The sequence below is a fragment of the Exophiala bonariae genome, assembly GCF_035927105.1.
Source record: "Exophiala bonariae strain CCFEE 5792 chromosome Unknown scaffold_1, whole genome shotgun sequence".
Lineage (NCBI taxonomy): Eukaryota > Fungi > Ascomycota > Eurotiomycetes > Chaetothyriales > Herpotrichiellaceae > Exophiala > Exophiala bonariae.
Window position 1 is genome coordinate 2810355 of NW_027042476.1, and position 20144 is coordinate 2830498.

The 20144-nt window shown below is 49.5% G+C and overlaps 7 protein-coding genes across 7 annotated transcripts; 2 read left to right on the forward strand and 5 right to left on the reverse strand.

Moving 5' to 3' along the window:
• Positions 1–323: 323 nt before the first annotated feature.
• LTR84_000986 (uncharacterized protein) lies at positions 324–2856 on the reverse strand (the record flags this gene model as incomplete). Its single annotated transcript, XM_064844614.1, has 2 exons — positions 324–2478; positions 2531–2856. The coding sequence occupies 2 exons, from the start codon at positions 2854–2856 to the stop codon at positions 324–326; spliced, it is 2481 nt and encodes an 826-aa protein (XP_064712474.1).
• A 1875-nt stretch (positions 2857–4731) lies between these two features.
• On the reverse strand, positions 4732–6270 carry LTR84_000987 (uncharacterized protein; the record flags this gene model as incomplete). The annotated part of the gene is made up of 1 exon (XM_064844615.1): positions 4732–6270. One exon carries the CDS (start codon positions 6268–6270, stop codon positions 4732–4734), a length of 1539 nt encoding a protein of 512 aa, XP_064712475.1.
• Positions 6271–6713: 443 nt separating this feature from the next.
• On the reverse strand, positions 6714–8552 carry LTR84_000988 (uncharacterized protein; the record flags this gene model as incomplete). The annotated part of the gene is made up of 1 exon (XM_064844616.1): positions 6714–8552. The coding sequence occupies one exon, from the start codon at positions 8550–8552 to the stop codon at positions 6714–6716; it is 1839 nt and encodes a 612-aa protein (XP_064712476.1).
• Positions 8553–9079: 527 nt separating this feature from the next.
• On the reverse strand, positions 9080–10236 carry LTR84_000989 (uncharacterized protein; the record flags this gene model as incomplete). The annotated part of the gene is made up of 3 exons (XM_064844617.1): positions 9080–9310; positions 9381–10103; positions 10162–10236. The coding sequence occupies 3 exons, from the start codon at positions 10234–10236 to the stop codon at positions 9080–9082; spliced, it is 1029 nt and encodes a 342-aa protein (XP_064712477.1).
• Positions 10237–11087: 851 nt separating this feature from the next.
• On the forward strand, positions 11088–13040 carry LTR84_000990 (uncharacterized protein; the record flags this gene model as incomplete). Its single annotated transcript, XM_064844618.1, has 1 exon — positions 11088–13040. One exon carries the CDS (start codon positions 11088–11090, stop codon positions 13038–13040), a length of 1953 nt encoding a protein of 650 aa, XP_064712478.1.
• Positions 13041–13107: 67 nt separating this feature from the next.
• Positions 13108–14403, reverse strand: LTR84_000991 (uncharacterized protein; the record flags this gene model as incomplete). The annotated part of the gene is made up of 1 exon (XM_064844619.1): positions 13108–14403. One exon carries the CDS (start codon positions 14401–14403, stop codon positions 13108–13110), a length of 1296 nt encoding a protein of 431 aa, XP_064712479.1.
• A 2933-nt stretch (positions 14404–17336) lies between these two features.
• Positions 17337–18392, forward strand: LTR84_000992 (uncharacterized protein; the record flags this gene model as incomplete). The annotated part of the gene is made up of 2 exons (XM_064844620.1): positions 17337–17451; positions 17506–18392. The coding sequence occupies 2 exons, from the start codon at positions 17337–17339 to the stop codon at positions 18390–18392; spliced, it is 1002 nt and encodes a 333-aa protein (XP_064712480.1).
• Positions 18393–20144: the final 1752 nt, after the last annotated feature.

A 20144-nucleotide genomic window follows, 5' to 3' on the forward strand; every position in this document is an offset into this window, starting at 1 on the left:
ATATCTTCAAGATAGGATAGATGGATGTTGACATGTACTATCATCCTTTGATCTGTGAGGCGTGCGTGACAAGCACAAAAGGATTCGAGAAAAACGTACTCCTAGCACTGTATTCGTCCTGCGAGTAATTCATCATCAGCATCGAGCTTGGGAACGCGAGAGCCTGTCTACCACACATATACGTTTCAGCCTGGGATCGAGCGTTCGGAAGTTCCTGGTACCAGGATGGTTTTATTTTGTCTACGACTTCATCATGATTGTCATGCATGCTACATAGACTCGTTCCACTACCGCTCGCCATCACAGGGAAAGCCTCTTTCGTATCACGAAAACGAAGGATCCCGTTCGGTGGCGGTACCACCAGCAGCAGGTGCGGGAGAGGCAGTAGTACCAGCCGGGCCAGCCGCTCCATTCTGCGTTGCAGACAGGTATCTCTCGTGTGCCTTGCGCTGCAGCTCCCAATCCTTCTTCAACCGCTTGACCTTCGACGCCGTAAGCGGTGTGCCGTCTCGTGCCGTCGTGGGCAGCCCGTCTGGATCCCACGCCGAGAAGTCGTTGGAATGTGGTGGTTTGAACATGTCGGCGGGTGAGAGTCGGCCCTTCTGCAGCTTCTCCAGTGCTTCCTGTTCGCGCTTCTTCTTCGCTTCTTCTTTCTGTCGGATTTTGTCTTCACGTTCGCGACGCACGGCTTTTAGTCCTTCCGTTACGGGCCGAACTAGTGCTGGGGCGTTTTCGCGGTCTTCGAGGTAAATGTCGAGTTGCCAGAGATCTACATCTCGTACACGATCGCATAGGGCGAGGATCTGCTTGTTCAAGTCGCCTGACTCTGAGGGTGATGCCACTTCTAATGCGCTGCGACTGAATTCACTCAGTGCACGAGCATACGAAGGTCTGGGCCGTCCACTAGTCGGCACATCTTCCTGGTCAGGAGAGCTTGATACGATTTTCTGTACCTTCTCGGCTGTAATCGACTTGGCGATTGCTGCCTGTCGAAGCTCATCCCTCATTCTGGCCAATGGATAGACGTACTCCTTTGCAGCATCGGGAATTTCAATACCCTTCCATCCTATCGTTGTAGAGTCTGCAGGTGTATCGCCGTTCAAACCGAAGATATTAACCATGCGTGTAACAAATCTTGCCGTACTTATGTGATCCTCAGGAGTGGTATCGATCTTCTTGGTACTGTTGTAAGCATTTATCAAGGTGGAGATGGCACTCATGGCTGCAGGGGTGTTGAACGAGTCCAGAAGGGCGGCCCGGACTCTCGCCTCGGTCTCCTGTAACACATCTTCAAGAGCCCCTTTCTGATTTGTGGTGGTTGTAGCGTTCTTGCTATTTTCAACAGCGTTGATGAAGAAATTGTCAACACGATCTTCCCAACCTCTGCCTTCGAGGACCATCTCGTCGGTAATTTCAATTCCATCTTTCCACGTTCCAAGTAAGAACACAATTCGGAGACTTCTAGAAGTCCACTCTTTTCGAACGTGTAGTGCCTCTCGGATGGTGGTGAAATTCTTTAGTGATTTGGACATCTTTGAACCCGCTATCGACAAGTGGCCCATGTGAATGAAATAATTGACCCATTGTTTTCGAGTTCCATCAGCCCAAAAGGCTTCACTCTGAGCCAGCTCATTGTCATGATGTGGGAACGCCAGATCAACACCACCTGAGTGGATGTCCATCTGGTTGCCAAGCTTTCCAGATGCCATTGCTGAGCATTCAATATGCCAGCCAGGTCGACCCTGGCCCCATTCACTGGCCCAACTTGGTTCGCCGGGCTTTGATGCTTTCCAGAGGGCGAAATCTGCATCAGACCGCTTGACAGAGCTGCTTTGCTGCGAAAGTGCTCCTTCTCCATCTGCCTGCAGGTCTTGGTTGTGTCGGTTCCATGGTTCTAGTCGTGCATAATTGAAACCAGCAGCTTCGAAAGCTTTTATATCAAAGTACACAGACCCATCAGACGTCAGGTAACCCAGGTCGTTGTCCACGATTTTTTTGACGAATTCCGCAATTTCCTTCCCATGCTCGGTCACACGGACTATCTCGTCTGGGTCGAGGACATTTAGATCGTGCATGTCTTGGAAGAACCGGGTTTCATACTCCTTGGTCAGCTTGGTGAAGACAGCATAGTCATCGCCCTTGATGGTAGTACCGAGCTTCTCATCCAGTACGAGGTACATTGGATCGGCAACTCTGTTGTAAAATTCGTGTGGTGTCAGGAGTTTTGGATCTTGCATTAAGGCTTTTGCGGTGCTTCTAGCAGTTGCAAGATGCATTTTGACTTTCGCTTCTTTGTCTCCAGGTTTAGTGCCAGGTTCCAGACTTCCTCCGGCAAGGATATCTCCATAGGCCTGTTCCACCACATCGTCGAAGGTTCCGGGTTCCAGTAATGTTTTGGGTCCGATTCTTTTCAGATATTTTTCGATGTAGTAAACCCATGCATGTCGAACGTCTCTTCGAACTTCTGCGTCGATGTATCTTGAGATTTAGTCAGAATGCTGTTTGATGTCTATGGATCCAAAAACCTTACCTGTGCTCCTTCTTGTACTCATCATATAGATGCCTCTGTCTTCCTCGCAGAATGATCTTGTCGTCGACATCGGTGGTGTTCATAATGAACTTGATATTAAAGTGGAAATAGTCTCGCAGAATGCGACGAATGATGTCGGTGGAGACATAGTTTCTCGCATGGCCCAAATGGGCATCGTCATAGACGGTGGGACCGCAGGCGTACCATGAGATTTTCTCAGGCTGTATTGGAATGAAAGGAACTTTTGATCGAGTAAGAGAGTTGTAGATCTTCAATTGCGGTTCGTGAGTCGAGCCCGTGGGCTGCGCCCATGGAGGTTGAGACATTCTGGTCGCTTTACAAGAGGAATATGCAACAGAAGAACAGAAGGAGCGTCTCAGAGAAAAGAGATAAAAGGAACGACGTTGGATCATTGACTCATTTCTGTTGCTTGTAGCATTCACTTTGGGCGCAGGGCTGTGATGTGAGTCCGAGTCATTCTTGGGGTAGCCGCATCTGAATGTTAGGCACGAAATCAAAACACACAAAACTGCCAATGCACTCTAGCTCTATTCAGGCTAGCTCTAGTCTCTAGCGGCACTTCCCGCTCAGCTGCAGATCTCTTTTGGGCTCAGCCTCGTCTCTGAGTCCTGCTCGACCTTCGGATGCGAGAATTCTAAAATTTCGAGGTTGTTTTCACCTGAATCTAATGAAGTTCAAAAGTCTATCAAGAATTAATTCGCGATATATTCCTCATTAGCAGTCCCCGTTCACCTAATCTTTGATCCTACCAGCATGGAGTGGTCCCCAATTTGTTGGAGAAAAGATATTCCCCGGCTGACAGCTCAAAAGTTCCTCCCCACGTACCACATCTAACTGAAAATTATTCATCAGGAGCTAAGCTGGAATCCTTATGAAGGTCGAGATGAGTGTGATAAGTAAAGCAGCTCATGTCGTTTCAGAGCCTTCCGCGCCTGTCTCTGCAGCTACTGTTGTCCGTGGAAGGCATCTTACGAATTCTTGTAAGGATACCACCTCTTAAAGATTTCTTTCTTTCTTGCAGGCTCCTGGAGGGAGAAGTTGCAGGAACATTCTCTTTGGTGCTGGTATTTGAGGATGCTCCCACTCTCCTTTTATATTGCTCCTCCCATATTACCCTGCGTTCGTTTTCAACCTGAAGTTCCTGCGCGAGCGTGGACCTGTCGCAGTCGTCGAGTGGTTGTCGTGACTCGAAGTCGCGTTCCCATCTCTGACATACATTCATCTCTTCGAACCAGTCACTATCATCCGCATTGATAGAAGCTGAACATGGCATCAATATGGAGTGCTTTTCGTCTAGTGCCAACATACCTGAAGAAGACTCCATTGCCGACTTGAATATCATGCTACAGCTCGTCGGGTTGGGGTCTACCCATCTTAGCAGCGAACGATTGATTTCCGCGCAGAATAGTCGTTTTTCGGCACCACTGACAAGGACACGAGCAGTGCGCGAATGAGCGGCCGCTGGGTGACGGCGGAGCCTCTTACCTTGACTGTGAGTAAGGCTTTGCAGCATTCCCTGACATAGTGCGAGCATTGGCGATCGAGCTGCATTGTTCTGTTCTTGCAAAAAGAATCTCACATCAACAATGAAAAGCCTGTGAACAGTGCGCTGTGAGGAGAGGGTATTGTCTATCCACGTTCCAGAGATGTAGCCGCGGCAGGGGAGGAACAAACCATTAGCTACTTCGGTCTCCGTCGATTGGTATGGAAGCTGATGAAGAGTGAAGTGTTGCCAGTCGGCCCATTCAACTGAAATCGGATTCAAACAGAGATCGGAAAAGAAACATGCAATAGCAGGGATTTTGTTTGAAAAACCCTGGGATTGAAGCAGTCTGGTAGTAGTTGTCAAGACTATTTTTCATGGCATGGATCCTTTGATCTTCGGAGCGATTGCCTCACTTACTAGTACATCGATTTCGACCAACTCCACGATCTCAGATCGACTTTGCGCCCCAGAACTCCGGACCCCCTGAGTCCTTTTTGCACTCCAAATATTGACTGACTTGGAGCGGCGGACTCAACGCCGTGCCATCTATGTAGTACCAGGGCTGAGCGGGAATTGAATGGGGGGTTTTCCATTGGCTTGGCTATTCTACAATACTTAATTAGTAGGTATCTAGTAGTCTAAGAAGTGATCATGTTGTCTGCTATGATAACTACTACTTCGAGTTCAGGCGCATTCAAGCACCTTGTGCCTCGTCAACTGGTGCTCCAGCAGAGCCTTCCAATTCGTCTATCTTCCCGACAGATGATTCACCCATTCCTCCCGGTGCTCGTGCCGCCGGCTTCACGCCATTCTGTCCTCTCGATCGCTTCTTCGCCTCCTTCTTAAGCTGGCGTTGACTCTTTGGAACGTTGGACTCGACCTTCACATGCTTTGACCATTTTGCTTGAGCTGCAATCTCGTCGTCTTCACTCCACGATCTAGGCAAGACCGCAAAGACCAAATATGAAGTGTGGGTCTTCAAGTCTGCTTGCGTCCTATGCACCAGCTTCCCTCCGTCGAAAGGAAGGGTCTGCTGTTGCAGGTTTTGACTTTGGTTCTTTACAACCGGCGTATCTGCGACTCTGCCCTGGCCAGATTTTGACCGGTTGAAGTTCTTGGCTTTCTCTTCGACTTTTCGTAGTCTTGCCAATGCTTCATCGACATCTGTTGCAAGACCATTGACGCCGCGCAATCCCTCGTATTGCAAGCTGGTGTACCCTCGACGGATATCTATTCGCTTGTGTTGAACCTCGACTGTTTCGATTTCCAGCCAGTCGAATTTTCGGAGGGCTGTTATTGTTCGCTGAACTTGCTCTATGCATGGGTTGAACGTACAGATGTAGACAGGCGAGGATTCATCGAGGGCCGATGGTGTGCCATCTTGAGCTTGTCTTGTAAGATGAGGTAATGCCTCCCACGGCGCTGGCAGATCGAGGAAAATTGCATTGGCCCGAGGAGAGGTTTTTATCTTCACGTCTGACTCATCGTTATGAAGGAGAAAGCCATCTCTGTAAACATCCCGATGTGAAGCTCGCACGATGCCGTCCAGACCATGCTGCAGCATTTCCTCCTGTACTTTTTTATGTCGCTCCTCATGGAATTCGAATGAGAAGACTTTGCCACGGGCTTCTGGATTCTCAGCAGGGTTTGTTTGGTTTTCAATGTCTTGAGAAGGAGGGTATCCGTTGAAGACTGCTCTTGCAGCAGCATGTGTGAAGCTTCCACTGCCACTGCCAGCCTCAATCAATCTCGTTCCTGGCCTGGCTCTGATCCTGTGCAAGATGTAGCTGTAGTCCGGCGTGTAGACTACCTGTGTCCTATGAGGCAAGCTCGTAGTCCAGGTCTCCGGTGTGGGTGGTAGGACATGGACAAAGCCGGTGCTTGCAACCACTGCATCCTTGGTATTTGCTAAAGCACTATCGTCATTGGTGGCCTTATCGTCCAACACGTCCGCTTTACGCTTCTTTGCATTGCCCCTATCCCTTCTGCCGCGAGATCCGGTATCGACCTTGCTTGCTCGAATCTGACTTCCCCACGGGACACCAATAATGGTTGAATGTGGAAAAGAGCCAAATCGAGTGTTGGTGACCACACCTTCAGCATACCCTTCATGCTCTGCGCCTTCCGCTTTGGTCGACAAAATCACCGGCATTGAGGCATCTCGACGCAGGTGTAAAGAGGCCAACTCGCTCTCTTTGGTGACGGGTCCAAGCGAGAAAAACGAGGATGCCATCGTCGAAAATTCTTCGGCTAGTACTACTTGAGAACAGAAGAAGTCGGAGCTTTATTTGCTAACACCAAGAGTCGGTGGGGTTTTCAGCATCCATTAGATAACTGCGAGCTCTCTTGCAGCGGCAATTAATATGTGGTTGAGATTTCCGATTCATGTTAGCGTCTCGAAATCAAAAAATAGTGAAGTCAAATTCATCTCACGTGACAGGACTCGAAGCGGACATGATATCCGAAGTTGCTGCACACAACCAATACGAGGGCATTGAACCGGGAGATCTTGGGGAATGCGAGTCGGCAATTAGGACCTAGCTGGATGAACGACGAAATAACCAAAATTCCAAATCGATGGAGCTTATTTAAATTTGAGAAGGGCTTACATTGGTTGGCAACCCTGGTTGTGGGCATGGGAGGCCCGCAAGTGGTATATGGATGCCCATGAGAGCGCTAAACTAAGTCCCATGGCTTGAACATACCCTCGCAGACCAAACCCTTAGGAGGCAACGTCCCATTTGCGAAGAATGCCCTGACAATGGGGAAGAGGCAAGTACTTGGATTAGCTGCGGTGGAGCAGTGACCAGGAAGATCCTGTGTGAAGACCACACTTCCCTCGTGCGATTTGGACATTTTATGAGCATTGAAAACAGGCGTCACGGGGTCCGCGGTGTTTCCGATGAACAATATCGGACTTCCCTTTGGATTATACTGCGACAATTTCGATCCAAAGGGTCCTGTAAAACGGTTCTTTGATGTTGGTCTCAATTCCGAAGGCCAGTGAATGCAATGAAGATTGATCTCCGCCCAGACAGGTCCGCTGATCTTAGATTGAGATTCAAGGAGAGCCAAATAGTCGGTTTGATTGGCCTTGGTTCGGTCTGTGATATCCTCGCCGTCACCACAAAGTACTGAGATTGATGCTTCCAGGCTCCAAGCATAGCCGAATTGCGGTTGTTGGTCGGGTTTGTTGGAAGTCATCGAGAAGTAGTCTGATAGTTTAGGAATAGGCGGCAGAGAAGGCGAGAAATATAATGGCAGTTCGTGCTGCCATAAGAGGCCCTCCTCCAACATTGAACTTGCGGTCACCAGGTCTTCGTTGGCCAGTGAATCAATGAAAACGGCCAGGTAAGGCCAAAGAACATTTGGGATATAAAGTGCCGTGTGTACGAATGTTCGCAAGATGAAATTTGTAAGGATACCCATGTTACCTCCAATCACTATCGGTATGGGTTCTTGCTTGAGCTTCTCCCAGAAAGCATCCACCTTATCACGGATGTCGTTAGCAGACTTGTATGAAGGATGATACAAGGCGCATTTTGAACCCGCCTCGAAGCAGTACTCGAAGAACTTCGACCACGTCTTAGTGTTGTCCCGAAGATTCGTCGTCCATCCTGTTGAGACGTAATCGTCCGCATCTACAACTCCATCCAGAATCACCCGACCCACTCTTTCAGGAAACATGGAAGCGAATGTGTTGCCCAGCATTGTTCCATAAGACAAGCCCCAGTAATTGAGGAGAGGAACATCGTCGCTCGAGGTCTGTGAAAGGGTCTGCTGCTGATAATTTAACCCCGAGGGCCTCTTTCCGTCCTCCAGCTCGGTCTTCAGATTCTCATCCAGTCTGTCAATAATCTCGACCATGTCACGAGCTACCAATGCAGTGCTGACGAATTGGCGAATGTTGGATCCATCCGCGTAGTAACCGGAATGTGCACAAAGACGACCGAGTCCTTGATCAATCCCCCACTTCAAGTTCAAAGCGTTGGAGGAATCATCCAAACCACCTGCTCCCATGCCCAGAATCAACAAAGCTTGCCTGGAGGGGTCATCTTGGAAGCAGCTAACACTCGGTGTCGTGTACTTCATGCCGCGAGGGTCAAAGGACAGTACATCGAAATGTTTCTCACCATCCACAAGCTTCTGCAGCCCTTTTCCCGATGCGAGTAGAATGTCGGTCCCGGAACCTCCTGGGCCTCCGGGGTTGACAAGAATAGCACCGCCGTATGATTCATCTGCTCGATCAACAACAGCGGGCAGTCGGACAATGGCGATGGAGACATTATTTGGGTTGGACAGATCACTCCAGTCTAGCGGCACCAAGAGCTTTGCGCACTCGAAACTCCCATCATAGCATTTGTGGAAGACGAGATGTGAGGATGACTCGGTTTCACCCCAATCGAATAATGTAGCAGGGTTGTCTCCGTGAGCTGTCGGGATGGAGACTGCCTGACTTGTGCTCACAAGGATAGACAACAAGCACCCGCCGAGGGTCTTGAGACTTGACCGCATGTCTAAATTCTGCTCTGGAGTTGAACGTCCAAGGAACAGTTCACCTCTGTTAGAGAATTTGGTTTGGACATATTGATGATATTTAATGGCCGACTCAAGCTTAAGAGGGGTTGGTCCTACTGGTCAGCGCTAGCTCTACGGCACCTAGTTAGGTACCGATAAGGAAGCTGTCTCCATGCCCAGAGGGCCCTTAGGCCGACGATCCCCCTGGACCACTCTTCCCTCGACCTTGTTGGAGTAAGTTACGAGTAGTTGATGCTGCTGCCTGAGAGTATATACGAGTACGAGTCAACCATTTTTGATAACGGTCGCTAGTACGCTATCCGTGCCCAATGACACTCCATATCCCTCCACCGTCGAAGCTATCAATAGCCGAAACTGTCCTTTAGGAATGAAATACTTACCAGAAACGGTCTTGTACCAAGCGCACATTCTGGGAAAATGTAACTAACATTCTAACCCCACACACCAATTCTCATCGTGCTGGTCGAGAAATCATGATCCCTCACCACTGATTTTCATAATTATCAAGGTTTCCTTCCCCATATGAAATAAAATGGGACATATAGATGAGCTTTGGGATGGCGTAAATCTTTCTTTACCTGCTCGATAGTAACTTGAGTCTCTTTGGCCGAGAATCCCAGCACTCGTGTGTATAACGCCAGGGTTAATGCTTCAATGGAGTCGACTGCTTGCGCGTGATAGAAAAGTCCCAGTTCTTTATTCTTGCGACCTTTTGCCCACTTTCCAATAGGGACCTGAATCGATTTTCGTAAGAAGATAGAACCAAATATTTGATGGTGATCAGCATCCATTCGTGTGACTTACCTTGTATATCTCCTGTTTTACATCAACAAACCCGACTTCTTCCATGTAACCTTTGAGCAGGTGGGCGTTGTTGCCGGGTTTCTTAATGATGTCGCAACCCTCGTTGAGTTTTTCAACCCACTTCATCATCTCGGGCACGAGCTTCGTGGTGTCGTCATCCGAGTTCACGGTACAAGGGTATTCCTGAATCTCGAGGACACCTCCTGGTTTGAGATTATTGAAAGCCTCGGTGAAGAGCTGTTTCCAGTGTGTGATGCTGCCGATCAAGGCCCTACCGTGAATGTAATCGAAATGCTCCGCTTCGGGATATGCCCAGGCACTTTCTAAATCATCGACATAGAATCTGACATTTGGCGGTACCCAGGTGGGCTGGATAGCACTCAAATCGTTTCCTAGTATCGTAGCTTCTGGAAAATCCTGAGAGAGGTCGATCGGCCATATGCCAGTTCCAGTACCCATGTCAAGAATTCGTTGCGGTTTTAGTTCTACCAATGGAGCTTTGTAGAGTCCACCATCCAGGATCAAGCAAAATATATGATGAAGCATATCCAGCCGATCCTGTTCTTGTTCATCGTTTGGAAGCACATACTTACCCTCGTGGTAAGCATGATAGCGTCGGCCGTTCTCGTACTTGTAGTCCAGAACCGACGGAGCCAAAGACGCGGACAGTAGAGAGCCAGCCACGGAGTCACCGAGCGCAGAGTCACCATCAAAGTCGCCAGTCTGTTGCGAATGTCAATACGCAGGCTGTGTGTGTGTAAAACAGAGAGGGAGAACATACGTTCTCCGCATCCACTACCAGGGCCGCATCGCTCTGACTTTGCTCCATGCGACTTCCAGGAGTAGGCTCAGACATGATCAGAGAAGCTGGGGAAACAAGCAACTGTCACTCGTGCATAAGCTCGAGTGTAGAAAGTTTGCGATGGACGATCTCCCGACTTTTATTTCGAATTGAGCACGGCGGGTGACAACGAAGCAGCCAGGTTACTTACAAGTGCCCAGGTGCCATGTGCATTAGCTGCCTCGCGGATGCAGCACAAGAACCTCTTGTGCAGCGAGAGTGAAGAAAACTGCAACCGTCTGGGGCCAAGCGAGCATGCGACCAAGCCTCTATGAGCCATGTCTGCCTCCAACAGGTGATCTCCATCTCTGAACAAGAGACAAGCGAAGGGAAAGATGGTGGCAAGATGCAAGTTCTGTATGCAAGTGTTAACTGCTTTTAAAGGTCTGCCAACACGGGTGGCCTCTGGAGCCAGAAATAATCGTGAGTCAGACAGAAATGGGATTTCCACCTTAATTTTATCTTTTATCCGAGAGGCTGTTCTTGTCATTTGTGTCATTCATCGAGTTACTCTCCCGCCCTTAGCTTTAGGCAGCCTGTAGGTCATTAACTACCCAGCCGCTCGGCATGCAGGCATCCACCCACCCAAACAACCAACTTCAATACCCTGCATATGACGCCACCATGCTCGACGCGTTCTGAACTTTTGATCTTCAACATCTTTGACTCCTAATGACTGTAAATCAGCACAAAATATCTCAAAGACATGAGGTGATGGCTTTCGCTTTCGGTGGTGACGTCTTTCAAACAATTCTGATGGCTTTGCACGATTTGCAAAAACGCAACCATGAAAACGTATTGCCCTGAAGAAAAGACAGGCAATCGAGTAATCCATACATCTTAAAACATTTACTCTCAGTGCGACCATGTCATCTTCGCAGACGTTTCTTCCGTCGTCTCCACTAGTAGGTGGCATACGGAAGAAATCGAAGTTTACTTACAGACAACTGCATCTACTGAGCCAAGCGTCGGTGAGCTGTCCGCTGCGCTGTATCGCGTTGATCGACTACGATGCTTTCTACGCACAATGTGAAATGGTGCGTCTAGGGGTGGCCGAAACGCAGCCACTGGCCGTGCAGCAATGGCAGGGCTTGATCGCGATCAATTACCCGGCGCGTGAGTTCGGGCTCAATCGACATGTTACTGTCACGGAGGCGAAGACCAAATGTCCCGAGATCGTCGTGCAGCATGTCGCGACGTGGAGGGAAGGGGACGATAACTGGGCATATCGGGACGACGCGGCAAAGCACATCCAGACAGACAAGGTGTCTCTGGATCCGTACAGACTCGAGTCGCGAAAGAGTCTTGCGCTGGTCAAGGAGATCTTGCCGCCCGCTCCGATCCAACGCGTCGAGAAGGCCAGTATCGACGAAGTGTTTCTGGACCTCTCGGCGCAGATCCATCAAATCCTCCTCGAGCGGTATCCGGAATTGCGCCACGCACCGTACGACGATCCCACAGAGAGACTGCCCCTCCCACCCTCGACCGCGCTGGACTGGCAGGCCGATGCACTCATCGACCTCGACACGGCGGAGACTGAACATGACGACCCAGACTGGGACGACGTGGTCATGAACATAGGATCAGAGATCGTCCGAGGAGTCCGAACGGAGATCCGAGAGAAATTGTACTACACATGCTCGGCCGGCATTGCGCGCAACAAAATGATGGCAAAGCTTGGTGCTGGCTACAGGAAGCCGAATCAACAGACCATAGTACGCAACCGAGCCGTGCAGCATTTTCTTTCGGGATTCAAGTTTACCAAGATCAGAAATTTGGGAGGCAAGCTGGGCGATCAAATTGTGGAGGCATTCAATACGGAGGAAGTCACTGAGCTGCTCAAAATCCCTATCGAGCAGATGAAATCGAAATTCGGTGATGAGACTGGCACATGGCTACACAGCATTATTCGCGGCGAGGATAACAGCGAGGTCAATTCAAGAACACAGATCAAGTCGATGCTTTCGGCCAAGTCGTTTCGACCCAGTATCAACAACACAGATCAAGCGAATAAATGGTTAACGATCTTTGTTGCGGATATCTATGCTAGACTTGTGGAAGAAGGGGTGGTTGAGAACAAGAGGCGTCCAAAAACCATCACTCTCCATCATCGACAAGGCGGGCAGACCAAGTCGAAGCAACTACCTATTCCCATGGGCAAGAAGATTGACCAGATGATCCTTTTGGACCTCGCAAAGACATTGTTGGGACAAGTCATCGTCGATGGACGAGCATGGCCTTGTGCGAATCTGTCTTTGAGTGTTGGAGGGTTTGAAGATGGTGTTTCCGGTAACAAAGGCATCGACACCTTCCTTTTGAAGGGGGACGAAGCGAAGGCTGCAATGGATGCACCACTTCGAACTAACGCCACCACACCAGTTCAAGAAGAACAGTATCCGACAAAGCGTCGACGCCTCAACGACCCACCCAGCATCACTCGGTTCTTCCAGAAAGGTGAGAGCACGGGTGAAGGTGACGATCAGTCTTCGGACGCCATGGTTGATGACACAGCCCAAAAAAATGATCCTCGTGCCGATGAAGAGGCTGATATTTCGATTCCTCCAGCACTGCAGCAGTCGGATATTGCTTCATATTTTTGCAAAGCATGTCAAAGATCCGTACATGAGACCGACAGGCCTGAACATGAGGACTGGCATTTTGCCAAAAGCCTCATTGAACAAGACAAGAAAGTCGTCACAGGTCCAACCAATAGCCGTCCTCCCGGCCCGCAGAGTACGAAGCCCAAGCGTGGTGAGGCCAGCAGTCGAGGGAAGGGCTCGAAGCCGGAGAAGGGTCAAAGCCGGCTGACATTCAAGTAGCGAATTCTCAGCTTGGGAAAGGAACTTCGCACTAGGATATGTTGCTTGCCAGTGAAATGACAGTTTTTTAGATCCCTTGATCCTTGTATTCCTTGTTGAAGGCCCGGCCGATAACCATTCGCCTGATCTCGCTGGTTCCAGCACCGATTTCGTATAATTTTGCATCCCTGAGTAGTCTTCCAGCGGGGAGCTCGTTGACGTAGCCGTTGCCGCCCATCAATTGGATGGCATCCAAACCACACTCGGTAGCTCTCTCGGCGGCATACAAGATAGCGCCAGCACAATCTTGGGTGCGGATTTCACCTTCCTCATCCACCTTCTTAGCCGTGGTATATGTGTATGCCCGTGCAGCCTGCAGCTTGGTGTACATGTCGGCAAGTTTGCCCTGGATGAGCTGGTTGTGGGCAATGGGCTGGTCAAACTGCTTGCGCTGATGGGTATAGGGAAGGACGAGATCGAGGCAAGCCTGCATGATGCCCAATGGACCGGCGCTTAGTACCAGTCGTTCGAGGTCCAAACCTTCCATCAGGACGGTGACGCCCTTATTGAGTCCGCCGAGGATGTTCTCGTTGGGCACGAATACGTCTTCGAATACCAGCTCCCCTGTGTTTGAACCACGCATGCCAAACTTGTCCAACTTTCTGGCGACGGAGAAGCCTTTAAAGCCCTTCTCGACGATGAACGCAGTGATGCCTCTGCTCTTCTTCTCGGGTTCTGTCTTTGCGTACACCACAATGAAGTCCGCCTCGGGTCCATTGGTGATCCACATCTTGGTACCATTAAGGATGTACCCTCCATCCACAGCCTTCGCTGTAGTCTTCATACTCACGACATCACTTCCCGCCGAGTGCTCAGACATGGCCAAGGCACCAATCTTCTCGCCCGAGATGAGGCCGGGCAGGACTCGTGCCTTTTGCTCCTTGTTGCCGTTCAAGCTGAGCTGGTTGACACAGAGCTGCGAATGTGCAGCGTATGACAGACCAATCGATCCAGACGCCCTGCTGATCTCCTCGTTGATTATGCAATGTGCCTGATACCCCATAGCCAGCCCGCCATACTCTTCATCTGCGGTGGGACCGAGAAAGCCTGCCTCGCCCATCTTCCTCCACATGTCACTGGGAAAATCATTGGAAGAGTCGGTCTTTGCAGCAACTTCTTCGGGGATCTCTCGGCGGGTAAATTCCTGGACCCGCTCGCGGAGCTCATATAAATCTTCTTGAGTAGGGGGGACAAAACCGGAGGGGTGTTTTGAGGTCGAGGCTGCTCGTAGTGGCACTCTGGAGACTGTAGGGGCAAATATGTGTGTATTTCGTGCAGCGCGGGTGGTAGGTCTTAGAAGTCTGGGAGCGAGAGAGGAGGCCATGACGGCGGTATATCTCTACTGGAATATTAGACTGGTGTAGCTTGTAATCACTTGAAGACCAAGAATTGTACTTCAAGATCCTTTTGAGCAATTGGAACGGATGGTGTAGTGATTAACTATGGCAGGTAAAGATCAAGTGGTTGACGCTCCTTGCACGGCCCGTCTCCGGGTGGAAAAGAATGCTCGCTGCCGATGGTAGCCGCGCATTGTCAGCCGAGGATGAGATGAGGGGGTTGAGACACGCCTTGGCGGTCGCGTCTTCTTGCAGGAGGCTCGACCACCAGAACTAAGGAGTGAATTGATTAATAACTTTGTCCAGGACGTTCTACGCAACAGCTTTTGTTTCTCGTATTGTGCGCCGGGGTTTCATCGGCTTCTTTGATATCGTAAGTCGATGATATGTTTGAACAGTGGCACACACCGACAATCGACGATAAAGCCGTATTTTAGGGGCTGGCTGTCAACGGTCAGCCCGTCATTTGCAAAGACTGGGAATCCACGTATGGCATCAAGGTGATTTTCATGCTTTTGACTACCTACAGATTGGCGACTACTCGTGTCACTTTATTGACAGCTGTGCCTATTTCAATCGAGCATGATTGTTACACCATCTCCTTCTCCACCTCTCTCATGTTCCTCTGAATGGGATTGATTGACCAAGTATTGCACCTGTGCTTTGAGATTTTTCTGGGACAGTAGGCTTTGCTCCGCATCTGGTGCACACTCCTGGTGGTGGTGGGACTCTCTCAATGATTGCACGTCTGATTTTGTCTTGATCGTATGGACCGAGGAGACCTGCAGGGCCTTTGATGAGAGAGCCGAGGAAGACCCTACGATGAATGAGGAGCATGTTCAGTCATGACCAAGAAATTGAACGACCTACCACTGATCTCCAGATAAAGACATGAGAGATATGATTCGAGAAACTTCATCGACAACAGCAGGCTTGCAGTGCGCTGGCCTGCGCAACTCATAGTTTTTCAGATTGTCATTGAACGGAAGACCTGGTGAGTTGGTGAGTCTCCACACTTGCTTGTTAGGCTCATCATTCGTTGAATAGGCCTCAAGCATGAGCAAGCGTCTCTCGACCATGATGAACAGTATTTGCTGATGAGGGCTGACTTGGTTTTGAGGCCGCTCTGATGAACCAGGTTGTTCAGACAGAAGGACAAAACCTGATGGCCAGGTAGGTGATCTGGCTTGTGTGAAAGATCCTGCTTTGTCCTCAGGCCTTTGATGTGCAGACTGGTAAGAGACAGTCCGACGTGTACGATGGGTAAGATGAGACGAGTTCACGTTGATTTGGTGCTTTTCGAAACCGCAATACGGTAACGCCGAGCCCCAATATACGTGGAGCAATCACAATCTGCCGTAATTCGATACGTCTCCCTCAAGAGCAGAAGGTGAACTTTCCTGCCGTCCAAAACTATGAGGAGAAATGGCAGAGTCTGTGATTCAGGTGCTTAGAAACCAACGACCTCTAAGCATGCCTGTGCTGGTAGAGGAAGCCTCTCATTTCCCTTCGTACTTCTGCCCTAGAGACGAGATGATACGACAGAGTGTGAGCAAAGCTCCTAACCACTTGGATGGCTGCCGGGGGAACCCTGGTCGGGTCGTGCCTTCCTGTTTGACATGTAAGGCTGCCTATTGCCAGCGGCTGCATCATGGTTTTAACGACAGTAAGTGTTCCCATTCTTTGGCTGCCCCTTTGCGTCTCTCACCTAGTCACTTATGGTGAGATGCAAAGGGAAGAAGAGCATCGGGATCTCTGAGAAGTATTCAGCAGTCCACGAATAGTCAGAACCCAAGATTTCTTGTCAAGCATGACTGACAACTCGTCTCAAAAAATAATAATTTTTGAAGCAATTAACATCTTGGTTAATACCACCTTTGAAACTGTACAAAGGCTGAATGCTCGACAGGTACATGATGCTGATCACGATGTCGATCGAAGTCTATCAAGACCACCGATCTCCGGAGAAATACTCCCCCTGTCGCCGATGAGTTTATCCGAGCCGAGGTTCGCCAAAATTTATCCACTAGTCCAGATAAAGCCTAATCTCTATCTAAGCTGGATTCCCACAATCAATTATCCCACGCCACCTGGGGCGGATTTCATTCCCAGCAGATAAGAATCCCACTTTTGTCATCTTCAGACCAGGCGAAAATCAACTTTGTGCGAGCAAGGACAGTCAGACGTGCTTCCTCTGATTTCTCAACCAGCTTGGACCTCACACATGCAAATATAGCGTGTCCAATTGTGATCCACGGGTCATCAATGCTGACCGCCTCTCTTTCTCTCCAGCTTTCTGGCTCCTTCGTTTGGCACGGTCAGGCCAATGGTCTAAGACCATAGCGTCATCATACATATCGGAAATGCCATGTTTCAGGGACGGGAATCGATTTTTTCAAGCTAAGCATGTGCATTGTGCAGCAGCCACCCGTTGCCATTACCAGCCAGACCAATGGAACAAGTACATTGTACCATCTGCCTCCTCGCCACTCATTCTTTCGCGTTATCTCGAATCCATTATCGATCCATCAACTGTGGAACCAGTCACTGTCAATGGACCGGTAAACGAATATATGGCGTCAGTCTACATTTCTGTCCGTGTCCCTAACCAATCATGGTCTGTGCCCAATATCCCGCAGTCGTCCAAGCTGTTGCGGAGGGCATCAAAGTTCTGATGGTCAATAAAACAACGGCCATCGATTTCTCCATGTCTACGTTCCAGTGCCCGCAATAATGCCATGTCCTGGCTACCACCCTAATGCAAGCCTCGCGCCTCCTACGTATAACTTGACCTTTTCCCCACTGCCTCCTTCACCCTTTCTTCCCTATATCAACACATAGATTGTCCTTTCCAGCCTGACCCTACGAACAAAACACCTCCTTACTCACTTCCCAGACACTTCATCACCAATCATTCATCATGGCTCCAATTGCTCTCACTCCTCCCCCAGTCGAGGCCAAGCAGGCTAGGCCTAGCATTCACCGCACCAATACCGCGAACATGGGCACGAAAAGAAAGATTATATGCTTTTCAGGTAGGATCTACCAAAACCCTATAGATATTGTCTGAGAGCTAACTCCATCACTAGATTTCGATGGTACAATTTTCATGCAAGACACCGGCCATACACTGTTCGATAACTTCGGTTGCGGCCCCGAGCGGAGAGCCATCCTAGCTCATCAAATGGAAAGTGGCGAACGCACTTTCCGCGAAGTTTCCGATGAACTGTATGCCTCATTAGACGTGCCCTTCGACGATGGTTTCGAGGTGATGAAGACCGCACTGGAGATCGACCCAGATTTCCAACAATTCCACGAATTCTGTGTCAACAACAGCATTCCTTTCAATGTCATATCTGCTGGCTTGAAGCCCGTCCTCCGGAAAGTACTCGATCACTTTATCGGTGAGAACATGAGCAAGCACATTGAAATCGTTGCCAATGATGCCAAAATCGCCGAGGACGGTAGCAAATGGGAAGCTGTTTGGCGGCACGACACAGACCTAGGCCATGACAAGGCCCAGTCCATCAACGAGTATCGAGAAATGGCAGCTCTCCAATCCGACAACGGCACCATCCCTCTGATTGTGTTTATTGGTGATGGTGTTTCCGACCTTCCTGCCGCAAGGGAGGCAGATGTCCTCTTCGCACGCCGCGGACTGCGATTAGAGGAATACTGCATCGAGCACAAACTCCCTTTCATCGCTTTTGACACATTCGCCGATATCCAGCGTGAGGTTATCAAGATTGCCAAGGTCGATGATGAGAAAACTCATGGCAAAGGCTTACCCACGACATTCAACCCCAGAGCCAATATGTGGCGCCGTGTTAGCAGCAAAGCTGCCGTACCGGTTTTCGCCGCCCTCAGCCCAACCAAGGAAGAGAGGGTTTTCGTCTGGCCTGAAACTTTTACTCAACCTGCAGTTGTGGGGAATGCGGAAAATGTCAAGGCTGCTGTTGCTGCACCCGTGGCATAGGTTCTTGGCTAGACTTACATTCTTACACTACCTCCTTATTCTCCACCTGCTTGTTTTACACAACGTCAAACAGTGCCTACATGGGACAGAAAATGGGGTCGAACAACGCCCTCTCATCCCATGCAACTCATACCTTCTTTGATTTATACTTTCAGCGGCTAGCGCTTGGAGTTTGGGGGCGTCTGACTTTACCATTGATGTTGGGTTTTGGACATCAACATGACCCTATAGCGAAGACAATGGACAATTTAGAAGTAGATGGAGTCTCGAAATCGCTTGTATACAAAGATACCTCCTGCTAGAAGAAGCGAGATGTTGCTTTGGCAATTAGATGTGATTATGAAATGTATTCGTGCCACCTCACAACTGTTAATATGGTTTCTCAGTGTTCGTCCAGTTTTTCAGACAGCGATATCTACCCGTAGCTTACACTGATAGTCCGTACCCAAGTTGATAATGCCCTAACTTATGAAGCAACTAAGAGGCGAAGGAGGTGGGCGAGTGAAGGGAAGGCATTTGTTAATGCTGCAGCCTACGACTGGTATACATGTACCTAAGTAGCCTAATTCACTCCGCGAGAGACCGAGCCATCGAACTTTTGAGCATATGCATATCGTGTTAATGGAGATGCGAGGCAGTCTCTTGAATGGCGTTTTGTCTGCCCTTCACTAGTGGCGAATAGCAACAGGTTTTTCACAGCCTTGCAGTATCTGTAAATACAAGGTCGAACCTGATGCCGAGGAAGACGAGTCGGCCCCTTTAAGAAAAGCATGAAGGGCATGGATCAAGGTTACTCATACGTCAAAGGCATCTATTGGTCGCTGTGCAGCTGAATATCTAACATACACTCTGTCATTGACAAATGTGAAAACATCAGGTTGAACAAGACGCCACTGGCGAAACGTGAGATGGCGTAAATGAGGCAACACGGCCTCCACGGCGGGAATTTCTTTACACATTATGCCACTCTCGGGCTGATGTGCAAAATGATGCTTTGGGCTTTTCTTCCGTGGGAAGCCAGAAAGTAGGTAGCCTGAAGACGTTTATGCCCCAGGCTGAAAACAAGCAGCACCAAGGCCATCTAAGGATTACCGACAAGGATTGCCAAATTGTCATTGCACTTTTTAACGAGATGGGGCTGGGGATCCGCACCCATCAGAAGATTATTGACGGCAACACCGGTCCATGCTTTAGGGCAAGTGTAAGCCACCCGAGGAAGGCGCCAAGCCGTGAAAAGCACTTCCAAGTTTTGGTTGCCTTGCTTGGGCAAGCTTGGAGCGGCAGGCGCGATGAGCATCCTCCCCGGTTCTCGTGATCTGAGTAACATCGTCATTCGCACGCCATCAACTCCTCATCCCATTGAATGATCTGCCTTCAAAAGTTTTCCCTCTTAGCAATTGAATACTACCTGCTGCAAATCCCACGCGTCCTTTGCAGTGGAAATGACTCCATTGCCGCTGACCTTGGGACCATCTGGTCAGCATACGTCTCGCAAGATGTTAGAATATAAACCAGGTAGGATTTCGTCCAGCACACTTTGTGAAAGAACTCAAAGGCTACATGAGTGCCGTCCTGATGGATCTGCAAAAATGATGAATATCGACTAGATCGTCATCTCCTTTTTTTGAGCTCATTTTCGGGCACTGCTTCCGCTGCGCTTCCAAATCTACCCTACCTCATTCTCAGTGCCATTATAAGTAACACATCTAACATCTTCAACTTCCAACATTACAACAATTCCTCTGGATAGCA